The 20,140-nt window shown below is 38.1% G+C and overlaps 4 protein-coding genes across 13 annotated transcripts in view; 1 reads left to right on the forward strand and 3 right to left on the reverse strand.

The window, feature by feature from the left end:
• Positions 1-1,013: 1,013 nt before the first annotated feature.
• On the reverse strand, positions 1,014-5,376 carry LOC113634860. Its single transcript, XM_027134050.2, has 4 exons — positions 4,985-5,376; positions 4,671-4,815; positions 4,455-4,503; positions 1,014-3,593 (listed from the first exon to the last, which is right to left on the reverse strand). The coding sequence occupies exons 2-4, from the start codon at positions 4,791-4,793 to the stop codon at positions 3,154-3,156; spliced, it is 612 nt and encodes a 203-aa protein (XP_026989851.1). The 5' UTR covers positions 4,794-4,815; positions 4,985-5,376; the 3' UTR covers positions 1,014-3,153.
• Positions 5,377-6,207: 831 nt separating this feature from the next.
• Positions 6,208-13,622, reverse strand: wdr6 (WD repeat domain 6). 4 transcript variants are annotated; one of them, XM_047823049.1, is made up of 7 exons: positions 13,492-13,622; positions 11,886-11,981; positions 8,953-11,602; positions 8,154-8,231; positions 7,824-7,940; positions 7,636-7,730; positions 6,208-6,845 (listed from the first exon to the last, which is right to left on the reverse strand). In XM_047823049.1, the coding sequence occupies exons 2-7, from the start codon at positions 11,971-11,973 to the stop codon at positions 6,328-6,330; spliced, it is 3,546 nt and encodes a 1,181-aa protein (XP_047679005.1). In that variant the 5' UTR covers positions 11,974-11,981; positions 13,492-13,622; the 3' UTR covers positions 6,208-6,327. The 4 variants fall into 4 exon arrangements, with proteins under 4 accessions (XP_047679005.1, XP_047679007.1, XP_047679006.1 ...); XM_047823051.1 differs by having other exon boundaries at positions 11,886-11,978; positions 13,492-13,545; XM_047823050.1 differs by lacking the exon at positions 13,492-13,622 and adding an exon at positions 12,848-13,118 and having other exon boundaries at positions 11,886-11,978.
• On the forward strand, positions 13,287-18,359 carry LOC113634835 (fibrinogen silencer-binding protein). Of its 4 annotated transcripts, none has more exons than XM_027134008.2 (6): positions 13,287-13,431; positions 14,703-14,808; positions 14,879-15,480; positions 16,065-16,170; positions 16,581-16,630; positions 16,960-18,359. In XM_027134008.2, exons 3-6 carry the CDS (start codon positions 15,166-15,168, stop codon positions 17,512-17,514), a joined length of 1,026 nt encoding a protein of 341 aa, XP_026989809.1. In that variant the 5' UTR covers positions 13,287-13,431; positions 14,703-14,808; positions 14,879-15,165; the 3' UTR covers positions 17,515-18,359. The 4 variants fall into 4 exon arrangements, with proteins under 4 accessions (XP_026989809.1, XP_026989807.1, XP_026989810.1 ...); XM_027134006.2 differs by having other exon boundaries at positions 15,130-15,480; XM_027134009.2 differs by having other exon boundaries at positions 14,703-14,792.
• celsr3 (cadherin, EGF LAG seven-pass G-type receptor 3) overlaps positions 17,929-20,140 on the reverse strand; it is a 59,929-nt gene continuing 57,717 nt past the window's right edge. For all 4 annotated transcript variants that reach the window (XM_047823046.1, XM_047823047.1, XM_047823048.1 and 1 more), the window contains one exon: positions 17,929-20,069. In XM_047823046.1, the coding sequence (XP_047679002.1) occupies positions 20,042-20,069 (28 nt within the window). In that variant the 3' untranslated portion in view covers positions 17,929-20,041. The remainder of the gene's footprint in view (positions 20,070-20,140) is intronic.

The raw sequence follows: 20,140 nt of genomic DNA on the forward strand, positions 1-20,140 counted from the left end.
TTTGGTCATACATACATATATACATGTTAAGTGTGTAATAGGAAGAAAACAATATGTTTATTTAGATCAGCAATAGAATTATTCAAGGTTTCAATGTTTATTCATGGTTTTCAATTCAATGTTTCTTCTGCACATTTGTCATGCCATGATTAACCACTTGGAAACTGGAAATACAATGAATTGAGTGTCTGAAATAAAAATTTTAAAAAAACAGGCCGTGCTTAAATATCATGCTAACAGAATTCTTTAAGTGCTCTGATTAATGATTCTAAATGCACTTTGACCTTTGCTACCATTTGGAACTCAAGAGGTTTCCTCCTCCACAGCAATAAACATTGCAACATAAAATTATATTTTGCTCAATTATTATCCTATATCTTATCATAATACAATTAAAAACAGCGCCCTAATAATCACATTGAACAGAAGTTTTTAAATAACAAAAAATAAAATGATTCACAAAGAAAATAAAAGTTATCAGTATTTCTATGAATTCTATGAATAATATTTATTTACACATTCATTTAGAAGTTGCTGAGATTAGTTCTAGTTTTTGAATGTGAGTAAAAGGGGCTAAGATATACAGAGGTGTACAGGATTTATGTTTCAATCTGTGTGTGTGTGTGTGTGTGTGTGTGTGTGTGTGTGTGTGTGTGTGTGTGTGTGTGTGTGTGTGTGTGTGTGTGTGTGTGTGTGTGTGTTTCCTGCAGTGCTGAGACAGCAACTCTACTTATGCTTTGCATTTATATGCTTTACATGCTCATGCAAAGACAAGTAAAACAATGAAATGTAACATATTCATACTGAATGTGTTGGACATTTGCCTGAGTGTGTGCAAGTTGAGTGGGAGTGTATTCTCATTCATGCATATTTAAGCAGTAATGACAGTGCAGCACACAAAATCATGTGCACTAAAGGATAAGTAATCTGTAATGGTGAATCTCCGACATGAGGTTATTTATTCATATAATATTAACATTAAAAATACATCTTATTTACTGCATGAAAATGGATAAAATACATGGCATAAATTTTTTTATATTTACTAATAACATTCTTTGGTTTGTATTATATAATTATTCCTGAGCTGAACTAGTAAAATTAAGGCCAGTATTGGTGTAGTCTGACACTCTCATGGAAGAGCACATTGAATCAATTTCTAGTTTGTAAACGGTTCAGAAAGCAATACAAACTTCAACAAAGTATTCAACATAAGCGATATATCTCAAGAGAAATGAAACATCATTTCAAGCAGGTCATCTGTGAAAGATTCAATGTACAGATCATAATGTGTATATTTCTTTATTTCCTAGAATATTGAATGTAGCATAAAATAAAACAGGGATCATTTGCAAAAGATCTAGTTATACAGTATACAACTATATTATGAAGTTCAGTAAAAGCAAAAGGCAGTGAAAAACAATTCTCAGCTGTCAATAAGAAGAAAAACAATTGACTGTAATCATATGATTATTTAATACATTACTTCCCTTCAAATATCAATCTATATATTGTTTTGGATATTTAAAAATTCTAATAAGACCTGAAAGGAGGCTTTTAACATTCAAACATCAAAACATAATATGAAGGATAATGCAGTGTTAGTGAAGTACTGATATACTGTAGCTTTGAGTTTCAATATAAAGGCTGTATATATGTTCAGTGTACACATTTGGTACAATTTCCCATCATCATTGCCCCTTTGTATAAAGTTCACAATGACATGGTTTGCTGAGTTTGGAGTGGAAGTACTTGAGTGTTCTTGGGTTAGTGTTCACAAAGCCCTGACCTCATCCCTGTTGACAGAAAACCTCTGGGATGAACTGGAACACTGACTGCACACGAGACCTCACATCAGTGCATGAACTCATTAATGATGCTGTGGTTGAATGAGCAAAAATCCCCACAGCCACGACCCCAAATCTAGCTTTCCCTGAAGAGTTGAGGTTATTATATAACAGCAATTATAAGGTCTTCTTTGGGATTGTTTAAATTTGGTTTATTTATTCTGCGTCACTGTTCATTTTGCATCCACTGTGACTGAATCCGTGCATTTTGCAAAACAAGTAAAGTTTTGTTGCTTACGTCGTTGTTACGTAACTTGATTGAATTTGTAATGTTTAAAAAACAAGAATCTTGTCTAATCTTTGACAAGAATCTCTAGCCACCCAGTTTTTGATAATCATCCACAAGATTTTTCACTGGTTTCCAGTCTACAGTTTCCCAAATAACATTTCCCAAATAACAGTAATGTAACAACAGGTCATAATGAATAAAAATAAATAAAAATGCTTTATAAACTATTTCAATGGGCCTGGTCAATTTTGAGAATAACTAAGATGGAATCCTGACTTAAGATGGGTTAATTATTATACACTTATTAATTATTACACAGTCATATTACTAGAGGCAATATAAGAAAAATATCCTAGTCATCCAGGTAATATCAATAGCAGGTTGACCTTTGTGATTTGGAGTGGTCTATCAAGGTACGATTGAAGACGAAATGCATCGGCGTCAATAGCTAACTCATTTATAATCATAGCTACAGTCAAAGCAACTCATTCTACTGATATGGAGTAAACACACCTTCAGTATTGATGGCTTTATCTACTAAAATACAACAATTAGAAAATTAATCAGACTAATTCTTAATATCTTATCAACTTCAAGATTCAAGATTTCATTCCTAATGTCCTACATGTAATGGCTCTCAAGCACTAGTTCTCAACTGTATAATAATAATAATAATAATAATAATAATAATAATAATAATAATAATAATAATAATAATAATAATAATTATAACAGATTGATTTTATGATTCAAATCAATTATTTTTTGATCACACTTAAATTACTAAAGAGACATTTTTAACATTAGACAAACATGCACCATCATGTTTTTTTTTTTTAAACTTGAACGTTCCTGAACTTTCTTTTCATAAAAATCCAAACAAGCTACACTGAATTTCATAATAAACATTATTATTTGTAATGAGTATATACAGATGTGCGTGTTAGCTATGTATTTATATTTATCAACAGGGCCTTTTTTTAGTCAAATTAAAGTTCCTTTAGATTCAATTTGACGTTTTCTTTTTTGACCATTTTTATATTAGTAACATTAAATGTATAAAAGGATAAAGTTCAGTCAGTAATGTATCTTTCTCAGCAGCACAACAAGCTCTTTGAACCGATCTGCTCGATTTTGCACTGACTGATGCCATGGTAGCTCAAAAAATGAGAAAGTGAAGCTTCGGGAAAAACTGAGATTGGTAACTTGGCGTAATGGTGGTAAGCGCGAGGGTCTGGAGGATCCTCGTAATGGCAGGAGTCTTCGCTTCACACAAGCACTTTGTTGAATATCATGGTCGGTGTTTCGAATTGCCTGCGGTGGATTTTTAGAAGTCTCTGATGGTGTGATTGGTGGAGGTGGTCGAGAAGAAGGAGAAGAAGCCGGAGGAAGAGCAGAGGGAATGCTGGTACACGAGGAGTTAGAGGAACCTTCCCAGGGTGCCATGAAGCTGTTCCGGAGGGCAGTAGAAATGGGAGGCTGAGCACGCTTTCTTTTCCCAGCTCGAGTGGTGATGACTGATTTCTCAGAAGGACAGACAAAAATAGTTTAAAGTTTTATTAGAATGGATAAATTGTACAACTGGATAAACATGCCATAGTCTGCAAAATGCAAACACTTTGAGTGCTTTGCCTCTGGCTGTTATAATGCGCTGACACTGGAGAGTTGTTCAGGCTATGATAAAGAAAGCATTTGCCTTGTACAGTATAATACCCTATGAAGGAGCTGTTACTACAGAAACAATGAACAAACACTATAATTTAAACTCTCTGATTTCCCTTGAGCTGGAACTACTGTCAGAGCTGCTGTGATAGAAAACAATTCACCTTCAAGAATTCAATCAAATTTACCCCCATCGATAATATTTTCCTATAACTGCATGTACTGGCAAGGTTTGTTCCTTCAGTAACATTGCAGTCTTACATAATAGTTTCAAGAACAGTCCTATAAATGCTTATCAGTGTACAGTGTACCTCCTTGAGTCATTACTCGACTGCTGTGTTTCGCTGTCTTTTTTTTTTTTTTGCTAGGGGATCTGGGTTCTTATCTAACATGGATCTTTGGAGTAGTATCATTTGCCTTGAGCATGTGCATGTGCATGCGTCTGTGTTATGAATTGTTGAACTTAAGTGTCCATGTGTTGGACAGGTTGGACACTGATGAAAGTGAACTAGATCACTCTTGAGAAGCCTGATAAGAGATAGATAAGATAAGATCAAATGAACAATTAAAGGAATCCGGCAATTATCTTAAGAATCAACATGACTGCTACCTTACAGCACGCAACTGTTCTCGTGTGGCTTTTCCAGTTCTTATTAGTACTATGATGCAACATAGAGCTTTCAGAAATTATGTCAAATGAATAAAATTAATCATACCTGTTGCCCTGGTGTCTGAAGAGCCGATAAGTGGAAGCTTCTCACTAGCCTGTGGAGTGAGATCGCACATCATGCTGTTCTTACTGATGTTAATGTGTATGTGTGTGCAGGCATCAAGTACCGATGTACTGTATACTGTAACTTAATACAGTATACATATTAGTGCAATGTTCCTACAGAAGAGTTCAGTAAGTGTGCTCCAGTGTGAATTGTTACCTTGGTTGTAGAACTAGTAGTACAGATATTTTTAGCTCCTTTTTTCATTTGTCTCTGTGCTGTTCTTTCGTTTCTTTCTTTTCCGTCAGTTATGAGTTTTGAGGCTTTGTTGACATGTGACATTCTTCCTCACTCTCACACAACACTGACACACAGGACACTGCACTTAGTAAGATAATAAGACTACGAGGAAGACTATGAAGTATGAATAGACAATAAGGTATTGTGAGAATATGGGGAAAAACTAAAAGAATATTGTACATTTGCCTAAAGCACAGATTTAAAATACAACATCAAAAATCAATTTCTTCTACCTTTTGTCTGCTTTTCTTCAGATGGTTGGTAAAGTTCGCTTAGCTCTGTCTTCGGTTCCCCAAGCTCATCCTTTTGTCATAAATAATGAGTTGTTGGTGGTCGTCCACTCCTACTTAACATGCAGAGTTACACACTTTCTCCCTTTGCCTGCTTATTAATGTAGCAAACCAGCAGTGTCTCTGTACCTGACTCCTCTCAAGCACTGAATTGTTTGGCCTCCTATTTTATTTCACATGTTCTTTAGAGTGCATGACAGCTGGTAACTTCATGGACAAAAGAAATCTGAGAAGAGAATAAAATATTTATGCTCACCAATGCAACCAAGCCCCCTGACACTGACCCTAGTTTCACTCATATACACGCACGCACGCGCACACACAAACACACACACACACACACACACACACACACACACACACACACACACACACACACACACACACACACACACACACACACACACACACACACACACACACACACAACTGCCCCATAGGCCTGTATGCAATCACAGAGAGCATTTACATTTGCAAAGTAATGTTATGCCTGCAAAAAAAATCTTAACAATTAAATTGTGAATATAATTCAATTATACGAATCAAAAATGGAATCATTTCTGTAATCTGATACCTGTCATGAAGCTATACCTTTAACTGCTTTCATAATTAGGTGTAATATCATTAAGTGTTTTTTTCATCAGGGGTTTTTACTTAGTTAAACTGCACTGTTGAATTCTCACCTCTGAGGTTTTCTATAACACAAGCTCCGACAAGTTATAAAGTTTATAGTAATGCACAAATTCTATCACTGTTTCTCTACTAAAAACTCACAAGGAGACATTAATTTATCAGTTAGAGGCCTATTCATTGATTATTTCCCTGTAATAGCACACCTTGTAGTGTTACCTGATTACCTGATTAACCCAATAGCAAAAAAAAGTCTTAATAATTATACAAATGAATCCTTTTGTGCTTTATATTTTATTATTATACACCAAATATATTATAATCTATATAAATTATTATGTTTTGTATTTTTTGTTAGTAAGAAACAATTATTTGAGAGTTTTGTACAAAATGTTGTCCTTCTTCAAATGGACACAGTCCAGGTGTCATTAACATTTTACTTCAGATTTCTTTCTGAAGAAAAAAGACGACCCCCCCCCCCAAAAAAAACAAAAAACCTGAAATCCCAGACCAAATAACATGTACAAAACAGGTTATCATAAATTAAAAACTTTTTTATTTTTAATGTTCAAATGTACAACAAAAGTCAGTCTGCACTGAGCTTTGGTCATTCCTCTGAATCAAGTATATAATATTTGAACAGCTTCTACTGCTGCTTAGTCTGCAAATATTACTTTCTGTCGTTCCTCTTCCTTTATTATTCCCTCAGAGTCTTTCCCTTCTGTTAACTTCAAGAGTTGCAAACCCTGCCCACAAAGCACCACATAGTCTCCGCTCTGTAACTTTGACCCTTCCTTGTGCCAGGTACACAGGCCTGCAGCATCTGCTGTGTGTGAGAACTTTGTCACTAAGTGCCTAATTCCATCGCAACACACACGCCACACACACACGCGCTGGTCTGGAGACGTGGACACCAATGTTGCACAGTTATAAGCACTTAGAGCTGTTAGAGGGGCAGAGTGTGCTAGCGCTACAGTCCAATGAGAGAGAAGCTCTGGAAGCACAACCTTTTGATGAAGCTTCACTCGAATCCTCATTACTGACAGCTGACCATCGTCTCCACCACTAGCCACCGTAATGATGTCTTTGTCCGTTTGTCTCTCTTTATTAGATATTACAAGGGTGTTTACTCCACTTTGATGAACTGGGAGAGAGAAGCAAGGAGCTGATGGACCTAAAGACACATATAAAACAAATATATACATAAACATGCAAAAAGTATTTCAAGGAGAATATTAATATCATATTCACTGACAAATAACTGGTTAAAAAACAAACAGTCACATGGCCAGTAGAAATGACTTAAAACAGACTACAGGATTAAAAATAAAAAATAAGAAACAGAATCTGCACAATCCTGTCTTGAAGACTCACCTGTGGCGGTCTGTGGATAAGGAAACACACCAGTGTGTTCGGTCACTTAAAATTAAGCAGAAGCCAGCATTTAAGGCTAGCCTTCACTCCCCACAGACATTAGTGAACCATGGGTGCCTATGACTCTGTTGTCGGTTCAATGGTCATCCTTCCATGGCCCACATTGTGTAGGCAATACCTTCCGAATACAGTGGACATTTCACAAGACCTGATGTTTTTTGGATGCTCTGACCCAGTCATCTAGCCATCACAATTTGGCCCTTCACAGATCCATTCACCTGCCCATTTTTGTTGCATTCAACACTTCGAGAACCTTACAGCGGTACAGAGGTCCCTTAACCCTCAACTGCTCAATTGTATAAAAAGGCATGCATTTAAATAAATATTTAAATAAATAAATATATTCTTACAAAGAACACATTAAAAAGTGCAAAAAACCTTCATATGTCCTGACCTAAGATCAGTTTTTGACTTTCATGCAAATGCAAATTTATGCAAATAAGCATGTAAATATCTGACCCTGGACCAACCGTCCTACTGTGTGTATAGATTATACATGAGGATCCAGTTCTCAAAGCCTGCTGACTCACCGTGCCAGCTGTCCTTGGATTTACTGTCCAACACTGTAGTCAGATCCCACAGAGCTAGAGCACCATCTGTAGCCCCGCTAAACAACAACACGTGCCTGGGGTGGGTGGGAGTGAGAGAGAAAAGAGAAAGTCATAAAGAAAGAAAAAAAAGAGAGAATTCGTAATGCACTTTATTGTTGTTTACTCACTGCTTGCCCTGAGGGTCTTCAAAGCTATCAGAAGCAACAGTAAGCACACACCGCTGATGGTAAAAATTCTCCCAGAGCAGCTCAACCTTCCTGCTGTCTTCTCCCACAGAGAAAATCCTGAGAAAAAGACAGTCAGAAACAGGGCATGATAATGTATTTTTATTTTTAGTGACAGCCTCAACTCTTAATTGCAACAATGAAATCTGTCAGTGCATTGTAATACATTGGCACCATAATCTCATAAAAGTTAGTGATTTTACACACACACACACACACACACACACACACACACACACACACACATATACACTCACAGAAACAGACACACACCTTACTGCTCCGTCGCTGCAGGCGAGTGCCAGGAGAATCTCCTCTATGCTTTCCTGCACCAGAGCCATTGACATGTACCTAAAAAACAATATAATAGTCCCGTTAACAATATTACTGTATGTAAGCACTGTGATTTACGAGCCAAAAGGTGAGTGTGGGCCTTGTTACCTTCTGTTGATACAAACATGCCCCCTAATGGTTACTTTCAGACAACACAACAAACTAATTTGTTCGTTTTAACATGCAATTCGAGAGTAGAATTCCCAATAGAAAAACTCAGAGAGGAATCTCCTTTTATAAACAATGAAAAATATCTTATTGGTTAACAGTCTTTGTTTTTATATAGAAATACAAATCACCAGGCACTAAAGTTGGCCACTATGGTACAGTAAAATATAATGCATATTATATCCTTGATCAATAATTGTTAACAGACAATTGGTGGTCTGTGAGGTTAAGATATACTATATAATATATACAACAGTATTACCTTACAACTCATCATTTGAAAATGGTGGCATAGGTAGAAGTGGAACAAATTTCTGTATTTCTGTTTAAACACTTTCAGCATTAAATATTTCTTGTATGAAAGTAAAGCACTGCTGTTTTTTTTTGCATACGTTATCTCTAAAGGGTTTGTTTTACTTTGATGACTATGTCTATTTAAAATCGAACCTCTGATTTTAACCTGAAACAAAATAAAAATTACCCCAGGGACAGACATCATGGAATTCTATACTACAGACAACGTCATAATCTTCTAAGTTCCAGTCTATCTCGATAATAAACACAAATGCACCTTGTCTCAGGGTCCATTTTTACAGTCTTGTGGCGATTCCGTCTTTTCTCCCAGTGCTCATCCAATCTGTGACCAGCAACCTGAGTAACCTGACAGTTAGGGAAGTTCTTTTGCTCATCCCAACTAATCAGGAGCCGGTAGCACTGTAGTTGAGCCCTCCCACCAGCAGAAAAAAGTAGTGTTGAAAATGAAGATGATGTATTTGTCCTCCTGTCAGTGTTTCCTTCTCGTCTTTGGACTGCAGTCAGTGTCCGAACGTTTGAAATGTGGTCAGCTAAAACAGTGAGCACTTTCACCGTGCCATGTCCAGGTTCAACTGCAAGCACTGTCACTGTGGTGTCCTCGCCACCGGTAACTAGCACCTCCCATTCTTCAGATGATGCTCTGCCTCTGGAAATACTACCAAGGTGGGAGATGCAACTCAGGCCTCGGCCATGAAGTCCATCCTTCAGGGTGTGTCCTCTTACCTGCGTTGTTGTGGAAGTCAAGGAACGAGAAATCATGACAGCTCCTTGCTTGAGGAAAATGAGTGTACCCTCTCTGAGACTGTCTGAGGATGGCAGTGTTTGAGTGTGAGAAGGGGAAATGTAAGCCCAGGACCTGTGTCCTCCTCCACATGGAGCTGAGAAAAGTTTCTCTCGTCTTAATGGATCCCACAAAACAAACTGGTCAGAGTGGAAGCCAACCATTACAAAATGAGCCTCTGCAACACTTTCATTCCCACTATCTTCCAATTTGTTTTCCATGGACTTCTTTAATTCTGTTTCATCGTTCAAACCATCTCTGTCTTTACTGCCAACTCCTTCAGATATATCAGAACCCAAGAAGAGGACCTTTTCTAGCCACTCCATTCCTTTGCTGGCACGATGAACACGCCGCACCTTTAGAGTGTTCTTGCATACTGTCAGAACCCGCACACATCCATCCCGACCGGTGCTATAAAACAAACCATGATGCTCGCATACACTTGTCACGCCTTGCTTCCCATGGACACCAAACAATGTGTTGACAGGGGAAATGGGAGCAGCAAAGTCCTTCACAGCACACTCGGGCCAACTGTTCTCATTCTTCCAAAATCCCTGCTCTTCCTCAGTCCCTTCTTCTCTGTTCTCTCTACCCACTTCACTCACTTCATCTAATTCCCCCTCTCTGTAGAGCAGCAGTGAACCACGGCGGTCTCCACATACCCACAATGACCCGTTTCCATGTGGCAGCCTGACTGTAGCAGTGAGCCATCTCTTGGCACAGGGTGGCAACAGGAAAGACTTTAACTCCTTCAATCTTAAACCCAGGCCGGAATCTATCCTCTCCACCTCTACTGTCCATCTATATACCAGTCCTTCAGCAGCAGAAGCCAGTAGGCACAAATGATCCCCTTCTACCCATTTCAAAGTGTGAACCTTCCCCTTGCCTGCTTGCAGTAATACACCTGAATTCGGATAGTGTAGAACAAACACCCGAATCCCTCCATTAAGATTACCTACTGCACATAAAAACAAAAAAGCATCCTGGAAGTGGACATGTGCTACTTCCATTACACAATAAGACTTAAATTCTGGACCACCATTCCAAACTGCCTTCCACGATTCATCCTGATGTAAAAACACTTCACCATGATCAGTGCAAACTATCACAGCATCGCAACCTCCTACTGAATGCACAACCTTAGGACAACCTTGCCCACAGAAACCTAAATCAATCTGGCCATCTCCCTCTTTGCTTTGCTTTGTCTGTCTGGTTCCCTCCAAAACTCTCCATGCCTGTATTCCCCCATCAGCCCCTCCTGTAGCCACCCATCCACCCCCTTTACTCACAGCTAGTGCTCTAATGCCACCAGCTCTATGGCCCCTTAAAGTTCGACCCACCCTCCCATTCCCTTCCCAATCCCATAGTAAGCAAGCACCATCTTCTCCAGCACTGAACACATAGCCAGGTGAGAGTCTGACACAGAAAACACGAGCCTGGTGGCCATAGAGAACTCGCAGACATGTAGGTGATTCTATTCCGCACCCTCCATCTGCGCCCAGCACACCAACATCCCAGACACGAACACTACGATCGTCTGAGGCAGAAGCCAACCATCTGGAACTCTGGAGGTAGCACAGGTTGAAAATCACACCACTGTGCCCAAGCATCCGTCTTTCTACCTGGGACTGGCTGACTCCTTTGGTCCCTCCAGGTCTCCACAGGACCAGCTGGTTGAAGACAGTCCCTCCCACCAGCACTGATGTTTCCCAGCTTGGACCAATCAAAAGTGCAGAGTAAAGAAGGCACACCTCTACACAAGAACAGAGAGAAATGATGTTTCCAGATTGTGGCTCTAAAAGAAGCACAGCGTTGTGAGCCAGACATATGCCTAATAATGATCTGGTCTCTCCTCTTAACCAAGAAACATCTAGCACCCAATCCTGGAGCTCCAAAAGAGGGCCCGCTACCTCCAAACTAAGACCATTAGGCCTGACGTTAATAAGACGTACTGTTTTCCCGCCAAAAATGACTAGTTCCACTAGTTCAGGAACAGAGATGTGACCATCATTATTTAGCAGCTTGGGCCTTATTCCATGTATACGGCAGTTATGGAGAAGACTAAGTGACGCACATTGTGCGGGTGAAGCTTGGAGAGAATAGATGGACAGGATGGGGCCCTCACCTGCAAATAAGGCAGATACACTGTATTAAGGAAAAGGGATTCCAGAACTACTATATTGTGTATCAGTATTTATGGATAGTTTGTTCAGGTAGATGATTTAACACTTAATACTAGTGTCCCATATTGTAATGCCGCATTGTAAAATAGCCACTGTGTGTGTGTGTGTGTGTGTGTGTGTGTGTGTGTGTGTGTGTATGTATGTATGTATGTATGTATGTATGTATGTATGCATATTTAAGTATGCAGCAAACCTTGTATGTCTCTGCCCCAGCATGTAACTCACCGGTTAACAAATAGTCATCTCCAAGAAACTCCAGAGCAGTGACAGGGGCCACAAGCGCAGAGCTCTGTAGAACAGCCAAACTATCCATCTCATCTACTGTAACAAACAAAAAACATATGTTAGGAATAATTCATGACAGGACATGCTGTTATATGAATACATTATTTATATATTAATTAACCATTTATAGATGCATTTCATATTGTGGCATGTCTTTGCCACATGGTAGTTCCTGCTATAATTCACACTGTATTAACTTTAAACAGTCCTTCCCTCTCAACACCGCCATAATTTTTCTCTTCCCTGAAGTTAATAAGACAGCAGCATGTCATAATAATGTGTCCGGAAGATTGTGTCCCATAGCAGAAAACCTGTTAGGGTTGATTCTGGAAAATCCTTCCAGAAATGTATGGCATTTAGCAGACTTACATATTGTTTTTATTTTCATTTCAATTTATATAACTGAGCATTAAGGGCCTTTCTCAGGGACCCAACAGTAGCAGATTGGTGGACATGGGATTCAAACCATCCAACACAATAACCAGTGTACTACCACATGTTAAATAAACGCCTCCTTGAATTAAATATGTTGACTTTTAGATCAGTCACTTTCAAATCTGCTTATTATTAGGCTTAGTTTATGTCCAGCGTCTATTAAAAATAGTGTGAACGTGAGTTGTGACTGTGGACTATGAATAGCTAATGTTGATAACAAGCGTGTATAAACACGTGATCTAAACTGTTGTCAAAGGAAAAATAATCATCAATTACTTATTTCCTTATAATAAAAACCGACCAATCAGATTTGAGAATTCAACAGCGCAATGTTATATAAAACCAAAGTATTCATCGCTCTTCTTGCGCTATCATAACATGCTGTGTAAACATTCCTGATGCTGTGCAGTAGCTTTTGTCTGCATCTGAAAGTATGAGGACACAAACAGCACAGCTGATCTACTTACAGAAAGTTGAAATGTTCTTATATGAGACTTTTCTTCATGAGTCTTCGATGCTTATAAGTTTTGGTACCATTTGAAATTAAGGCACATGACTAAATGATGATTTCCAGCGTGTTTCTGTACGGTTTCCTTCCGCTTTGACAATTTCAGCACTAACCAACCAACCAACCCCAGCCTAGAATACTAACAGTGCATGTAACACGCCTCTGTAATTCACAGTAAATCAAGAGGAATCGAGTTACGAAAACAATGCGCGTGCACGCAAAGGCTACGTATTTTGCGTAGATAATGCGTGTATAAATTATCATACAGAAACACTTTTATCTGTTTTGTGCGTCTGTGTCTGAATAACAACGCTTCGTAAAATACGCGATCTTCAAATGCGTACTTCCGGTGAAATTCCTAACACGTATGAATTATAGATCGGAGGATTTACCCGACCGCTTGCGCATCTTACGCAGGTTGTTTACGTAATGAGCGTAAAGCGTGAGGCTGTGTTGTTTAATTTTCATACGGACTGCTCAAACATAAAGGGCGGCGGATAAAGTATTAATTTGTTATGGAAATAAAATAATCCAGCCGTACAGGTAAGACAATAATCTTGTCAAACGTAGCACATACAACAGCGAAGAGACGTGTAGGTTTACCTGTATCCGTTTAAAAAAATGTAGTTAGCCTTAATCCTAGTCTCGAACCGCTTCCCCTGCTGATTTAATACCCTGCAAAGGTTTAGCTAGGAGGCTAATAGCTAAGAGGCTAACGAGCTAGCAGTCCGAGGAAACGCTGAAGGCGACGCAAAGGATAAATCCTCATGATTTCAAAGGAAAAGAGATAATAATCTAAATTTATTTACAAATCAAAATAATTCGGATTATAAAAATGAGCTGCTCCGGATACAGAAAAGATTAAGTCTAGTCACAGACTGAAGGATTTTTACACATTATAAATTAATACACTGATTATAAATTATAACGCTTTAATTATTATTATTATTATTATTATTATTATTATTATTATTATTATTATTATTATTATGCGCGATATGCGTTTAATACAGTATGTGTATTATAATTATGACTATGCCAGAGGCCTAAACGTTAAATCCTTTCATCATTCTGTCAATAAATTATTAAATTATTATTCATGGCATTTCGAGGCATATTCAGGTCATTAAAAATAAAAAAAATAATTAATTATAAGTATCAGGGTATCATGACCTCAGGTATAATAATACCATGTAATAAAACAGAGTATAATAATAATAATAATAATAATAATAATAATAATAATAATAAATGTTTTTGTACACAGAGGTTTTTAATATTGAACAATGTTCAATACAAATAAATCAGATCACAAAGCAGGATAAAAAGAACAATGAAATTTATTTTATTTATTTTGTTAATTTTTGTTAGCATTCATTTTTTATTTTATTTATTTGAATGTTTCATGCAAAAGAAACGAAAAAGTCAAACTTATTTATTTGCTTGTTTGTTTATTCGTTTCCTTGCAGACTTATTTGCAACATATTACACACTATTTAATATAAATATATCAAAGTAAAAGACTAAAAAAATTATTGATCCAAATAATTGCTAGCTGGTTTTTAATATGTAGAATTCCTTTATTTTTAATTCACATAATATCAATCAGGTTTAAAACATGGCACCACTTTTACACATATTGTATACAGAAGATCACACCACACTAATACTCATATCTAATTTCTAACCTCTGTATAATGTGTCCTTGTTGCCCCACACTGTTCCTGGGTCCTAAGGACAATGTGTAATGTAGGTTATTAAAAGTGTTTACTGCTATACTAAAACATGTTGTATTGTGTTGAAATTTTATTTAGCATGGACGTATGGATTTTTCACTTCTAGCACATTTTGTGCTCTTTCAAGAACAGGCAGAAGAAGGCAAAACTGTCTACATTGTTGAAAATGTATCCTACACATGAGGTAGGACATTTCATATGCACCATACAAACCATGTGCTCAGCAATATTTCTTTAACTTTTCTTTATTTTAGAGTTCACAAATGCCAGCACCTACTGCAAGTTCATCTCTGGGTTATTGCAGCTCAAAGAGCCTCAAGCAAAAATTTTAGCGACTGACCACAATGCTGTAATGAAGACTTTAAACACTGTGACATTATGTAACAAACATGACTGAAACACTGTTAGACATAGACAATAAATAACACACTGAGACTGTGTACTTTAACACCCCATTAATGACATGACTGACCAGCAGCCTTGTTCCTCATTCCTGACATTTTAGCAACACCTTTCTCTTCATATCGGCTCAATCACTCAAATGAAGATGCTCACCACCATGACGTACAGAATGCCCAACTTCACTGTGGAGCAAAAGCTCTACCTGCTCCAGAAGATCCACAGTGTGGTGGACGCTGTGCAGGACTTCCGCAAGGACACAAACACCACTGTGTACCGCAATGCTGTGTGGGCCGAGCTGGCGCAGGCCTTCAACGACGCCTTCCCCAACCGGCCGCCCAGCAGCGTCGGCTCTCTCAAGACCCTGTGGAAGAGGCTGAAGGTGGAGTGCCGCGTAGCATTGCAGAGACGTCAGGAACAACAGGCCGCCGGCATGCCTCTCACTGCCCTCACTCAGGTTACTGAAACCATGAGGTTTCTCAAGCAAATGACAGCTAGTATTTTTTAGTATTAGTAATATTATTAGCACCCTTAAGAACTATTACAGAACTATTATTGTGAACTTTATGTTTACTACCACAGTACAATTTGACAGCTTTAAAAGCAATAAAAACAGGATAATTAAAATGTAAGCACATTTTATTTTATTTTTTTAAATCAACTACTCTTTTTTTTTTTTTTTGCTGCTGTTGCTCAGTCACATTCCCTCAACCTGAAATTTCTTAATATTACACCCAAATTAATAACAGACCACTCTGTTTCAGAGCTCTGGACAAAATATATTTTTGTTAAAACAAGGGAGAGAAAAATAAGTTAATTAAAAAAAGTATAAAAGTTAATATACTGTATTAACCATATAGGTTAAGTAGTAAGTAAGAAACTCGACTGAAATCCTTTTTGTTATTAGATGATTATGTGCAACTTTTAGTTAAGGAACTAACACTTACAGAAGCTGTAGCTGTCAGAGTAGTGAGTGTGGAATCTTGGAAGGTGTAGTACTGAGATTTACAGTTAGTGTTTGTATTCCCTTTATCCCTGCAGGTGCAGCGGGAGGTGATGGCTCTGGTGCCAAATCTGATCACCAACATTGAGGACATAGATGGAGATGGCAGCTGTGCCTTGGTCACAAACAGCTCACCTGGGCCAGGTAAACACACACACGCACAAAATCTGTATGAGTAGTCTTCATAGCAAATGGATATGTACCGATATGTACAAAAGAGGCTTGTGTGTGTGTGTGTGTGTGCATGTGCGCATGTTTGTTGTGCTTTTACTGCTGTTGAGGTCAATAAAGGCAGGAGAAGTTAAATTATAGAGATCAGGCTCCAGTCAGCCTTGGTTTACATCACAGTGACTATTAGCAGCTCCTACAACACAAACACAATTATTATTGCAATACATTAATAACATTATGTCATAACATCACACATACACCTCAGCTCATCTCACCTTACTGCTACAATCATCATACACTCTCGCCTGTAGTATGGTCTTGATGTTGAAGAGAGGAAATTGAAATGTATTTTTGTGCTCTCTTGCTCTCTCCTCGCCTCTCAGTGACTGGGGGTTCCAATGGGAATGAGCAGGAGGATCCTGACCAAAACAATGTAATGTGTTGTTAACTTGCCTTATTCATTTCTATGAATCATTCTCTGTTGGACAAAATCTCAGCTAGTGATCTGCTAAAGAGATTACTGTTTCTTTCAGTAATCTCTTAGATTACTGAATCTATATATTGTGTTTAGACTGTGTTTATCTTATGTGATTACTACAGACTGGAATTTTGTTGTTTTATTCTGTTCAGTGAAAATGACTTATAATGTATTAGTAATAGCAGTAACTGGGGTGTCATTAAATATTACAGTTATGTTCAATTTTTAATTTTCTCAGAAGTTTCCATTCTTATTTTATTTATTCATTTATTTTTATTATACAGGAAGCTGACAGCAAAGAGCTTGTAGCCATTGACCTCGGCTTAGTCTCTCCTGCTGAACCTCCACAGAACTCTGGGACACCTCCTGGCTCTGCATCCTCTCCCCCCTCCCAAATCTTTTTCTCTCATTCCAGCACATCAAGAGGCACCCAGCAACGCTCTTCTGTCTTCTACCCCAGCCAATCCAGAGCTGCCTCAGGTTCAGGGTCGAGATCTGCGAGTACCGACCCCCCACGCAGAGTATTATCAGTACCTCAGGTCACCCCGTCTGCATCATTGGAGAACTCGTTTTTGTTTAGTGACTCGCATGGGCTGGACTCTGGGTGGGAGGCTCGCAGACAGGAGGCACTCGAACGTGAGCACCAGCAGACCATGAGCCTGCTTCTGCTGCAGCAGTGCGTGTGGGAGGAGAAGAGGAGAGCCGCCCGGCAGAAGGAGAAGGCAGCACGGGCCAAGAAGCACTACTACCAGGCCAAACTGCACAAACTGGGGGTTGAGGTTCAGCTTTCCAGCAGCGACAGCGATGACGGGGGTGAACACCCCCAAACAGAGCACTGATTTTCCTAAAGTGTCTTTATAGATATTTACATTTATGTCTGTTTGTGTTTTTTATTGATGTACTGATTATTATTTTTTTTTTACATCTTGATACGAAAACAGATTTTATTTTTAGTAATTATGTAACATAGGTCCGTGTGTGTCACAGTGTCATTTATGTTAGTATTTGTGTCAGATTTGTGAATCAGTGCTACTCGACCTGTTCCAGATTTAAAACCTCTTCATTTTCATCAGTAGCTCTTCCATTTAAAGTAGCTCTGGGTGCAACAAATTATGGTGGAACTCAAAGGTTATGAGATTTCTCAGGTTTTTTTTTTTGTTTGTGTTTTAATATGTTGTGGTTAGTGATATGAGACCTTTAAGGGCTGATGACTGATGATAGGCTGAAATTGTGGTCAATTATATATTGTGGTATTATTCTTAAAAAAAAAAAAAAAAAAAGGTGTTGCACAAACTGTTAGATGTAACAGTGACAATTTTGCTTTTACAGTGTTCATTGGGACGGCAGGAAGTTGAGAGAAATGTGTTTTAGTGTTTTAATGTCATAATTCTGGGTGTAAATCAGTTTAATTATTCATTCTCAGGGTCTGTTTGTCTGGACAGTGGACTCCTGGCAGCAGGACGTTGTCAACAAACTTCATCAACCAACACCATTTTAAAATAGTTTCAGGTAAAGACAATAATACAAGACTCAAACACTTCTAGCAATAATTTTTTTTAATGTCCAACATATCTCTTGTACGGTTTCTGTGGTAACCAACAAGCCTTGGCAGCTGTTTTACCCACCATGTAAACGGGATAGCAGACATCCCATAATAAACACATTATCAGGTGATACAACCCCACCAATTCTCTCCTGTGTTTTTTTTTTTCCAAATTTCTCTTACCCAGAATGCAATGATGCATTGGTAGGGGCACGTATCAAACAATACAAGTACCAAAATGTCACACGTTGTACATTTTAACAAGAAAAATCCATTCTCACTTGATCAGCTTTCCAAAAAATCTCTCTCTCTCTCTCTCTCTCTCTCTCTCTCTCTCTCTCTCTCTCTCTCACGTGCACACACGCACACACACACACAGAATCATAAAAACCTGGAAGTGGTGATATGACTAAAATTAACCATAGTTAATAAATAAATTAATAAGTAATAAATAAACAAACAAAAATATGTCTGTACAAGATAAAAAGGTACATTATAATAAATAAAATATAAAAAAATGCTTAAGTAAAAAAATTGATTGGAGCACTTTTCTAGGTATGAGGTATAAAAGGAATGGTCTTGGTTTTTCTTATTTGGCAGAACTTTTCGATAATTCAGGAGACTTTTTCTTCTTGATGTATACTACAACTTAAATAAGAGCCACGCTTCTCTCACTAGTTATGTTTTGTTGTGTTCAATGAGGCCCCTGGGACTGTTTACCACTACACTGACAAATGCCTGTGTAATAAGGACTACTTATGGTCCATCTATTGGAGGCAGCTATATCCGATTAAGACCCGATTTACCATATTCAGGAAAACTGAAAAGAACACATTCTGACAGCATCTGTACAAGCACATAAGAATATCAATAATTTCCAGAATGCAACTAGATTGGAGACTTCTCAGAGCAAGCTGAGTACAATGTTGCATGCCTGCTTAAAAATCTCAGCAAATGTTATCTGTGAAGTAAAACGAATACCTATTTGGTCTGAATTGATGTACTGAAATCAGATGTTTTTAATTACTGTTCTGAATTGAAATTCAAGCAGGTGCACAGCATGCCCAAACTGACAGCCATAGTTTTATAACTTGCTCCTAAGACCAAGTCAAAATCTTTACCTTTGTCCTCTGATAAAATCCAGCTGCCTTAAAACATCTTAATTCACAATCATATCGGTCAAATCACATCTCTTGGTTTCAAATACTTTTATAATCTCTATTGTTGGCGTTTTGCACTAAATCACACATCACGATTGTTGGTTTCCTCATTATTGAACCAATCCAAGCCTCTGATCCCAATATATTTTGGTAACAGGAACATATGAGAATGGTTCTGGAAAAAAGGTTTGAGAATGGTTTGTGATGGGTGTGGGAATGGTTCAAGAATGTTTCAAGATCCCTCTTCACTGAAACCAATATTCACTCACTCAGTGACCCTCAAATGCCAGACATAATCTGTAAAAACATCAGGTCTTTCAATTTGAATGAAAAAAAAAAATACAAAACTGTATAAAAAGGTTATATACATGTTTTTTTTTCCTTCTCTGACCGGCCCTTTGAGTATTTGTCCTTCACTGATGGTGGGAATCACCTCCTTTTCTTCTTCCTCGTCACCCTGTAACTCCCCTTGGCCTTGGGAGGCTGTTATAAAATATGACTGTAAACCATCAGGTTGAAGATTCAACCTTTTTGTCTCTAAATCAGTTACACTGTCAGGTCCTCCAGTGTCCCAGAATGCCCCTTACTATTCTTTCTAAACTTTTTTTTTCTGCTGTCCTTCTATGCCCCATGGAACTGCATTATGGGACTAATATGATGTCATCAGGACTGTCCATCACTTCTGTGAGCTCTAAACGGTAAAGAAGTGAGTACAGAGTTAAACACAAAGACAAAAAAAAAGAACAAAATAATATCAATGGA

Source organism: Tachysurus fulvidraco, chromosome 14, assembly GCF_022655615.1.
Source record: "Tachysurus fulvidraco isolate hzauxx_2018 chromosome 14, HZAU_PFXX_2.0, whole genome shotgun sequence".
NCBI classification, from domain to species: Eukaryota; Metazoa; Chordata; class Actinopteri; order Siluriformes; family Bagridae; genus Tachysurus; species Tachysurus fulvidraco.

Excerpts from the sequence above, each read along its gene's own strand:
- LOC113634835 (XM_027134006.2), top strand. Across the intron at positions 15,481-16,064 it reads CTCTCACTGCCCTCACTCAG|GTGCAGCGGGAGGTGATGGC; the intron begins GTTACTGAAACC and ends TTATCCCTGCAG. Across the intron at positions 16,631-16,959 it reads AGGATCCTGACCAAAACAAT|GAAGCTGACAGCAAAGAGCT; the intron begins GTAATGTGTTGT and ends TTTATTATACAG.
- LOC113634860 (XM_027134050.2), bottom strand. The coding sequence starts at position 4,793 with ATGTCACATGTCAACAAAGCCTCAAAACTCATAACTGACGGAAAAGAA. Across the intron at positions 4,504-4,670 it reads CTACTAGTTCTACAACCAAG|GCTAGTGAGAAGCTTCCACT; the intron begins GTAACAATTCAC and ends CTCACTCCACAG. Across the intron at positions 3,594-4,454 it reads TTCAGACACCAGGGCAACAG|TCATCACCACTCGAGCTGGG; the intron begins GTATGATTAATT and ends CTGAGAAATCAG.
- wdr6 (XM_047823049.1), bottom strand. The coding sequence starts at position 11,973 with ATGGATAGTTTGGCTGTTCTACAGAGCTCTGCGCTTGTGGCCCCTGTC. Across the intron at positions 8,232-8,952 it reads AAAATGGACCCTGAGACAAG|GTACATGTCAATGGCTCTGG; the intron begins GTGCATTTGTGT and ends ATTGTTTTTTAG. Across the intron at positions 7,731-7,823 it reads GAAGACCCTCAGGGCAAGCA|GCACGTGTTGTTGTTTAGCG; the intron begins GTGAGTAAACAA and ends CACCCACCCCAG.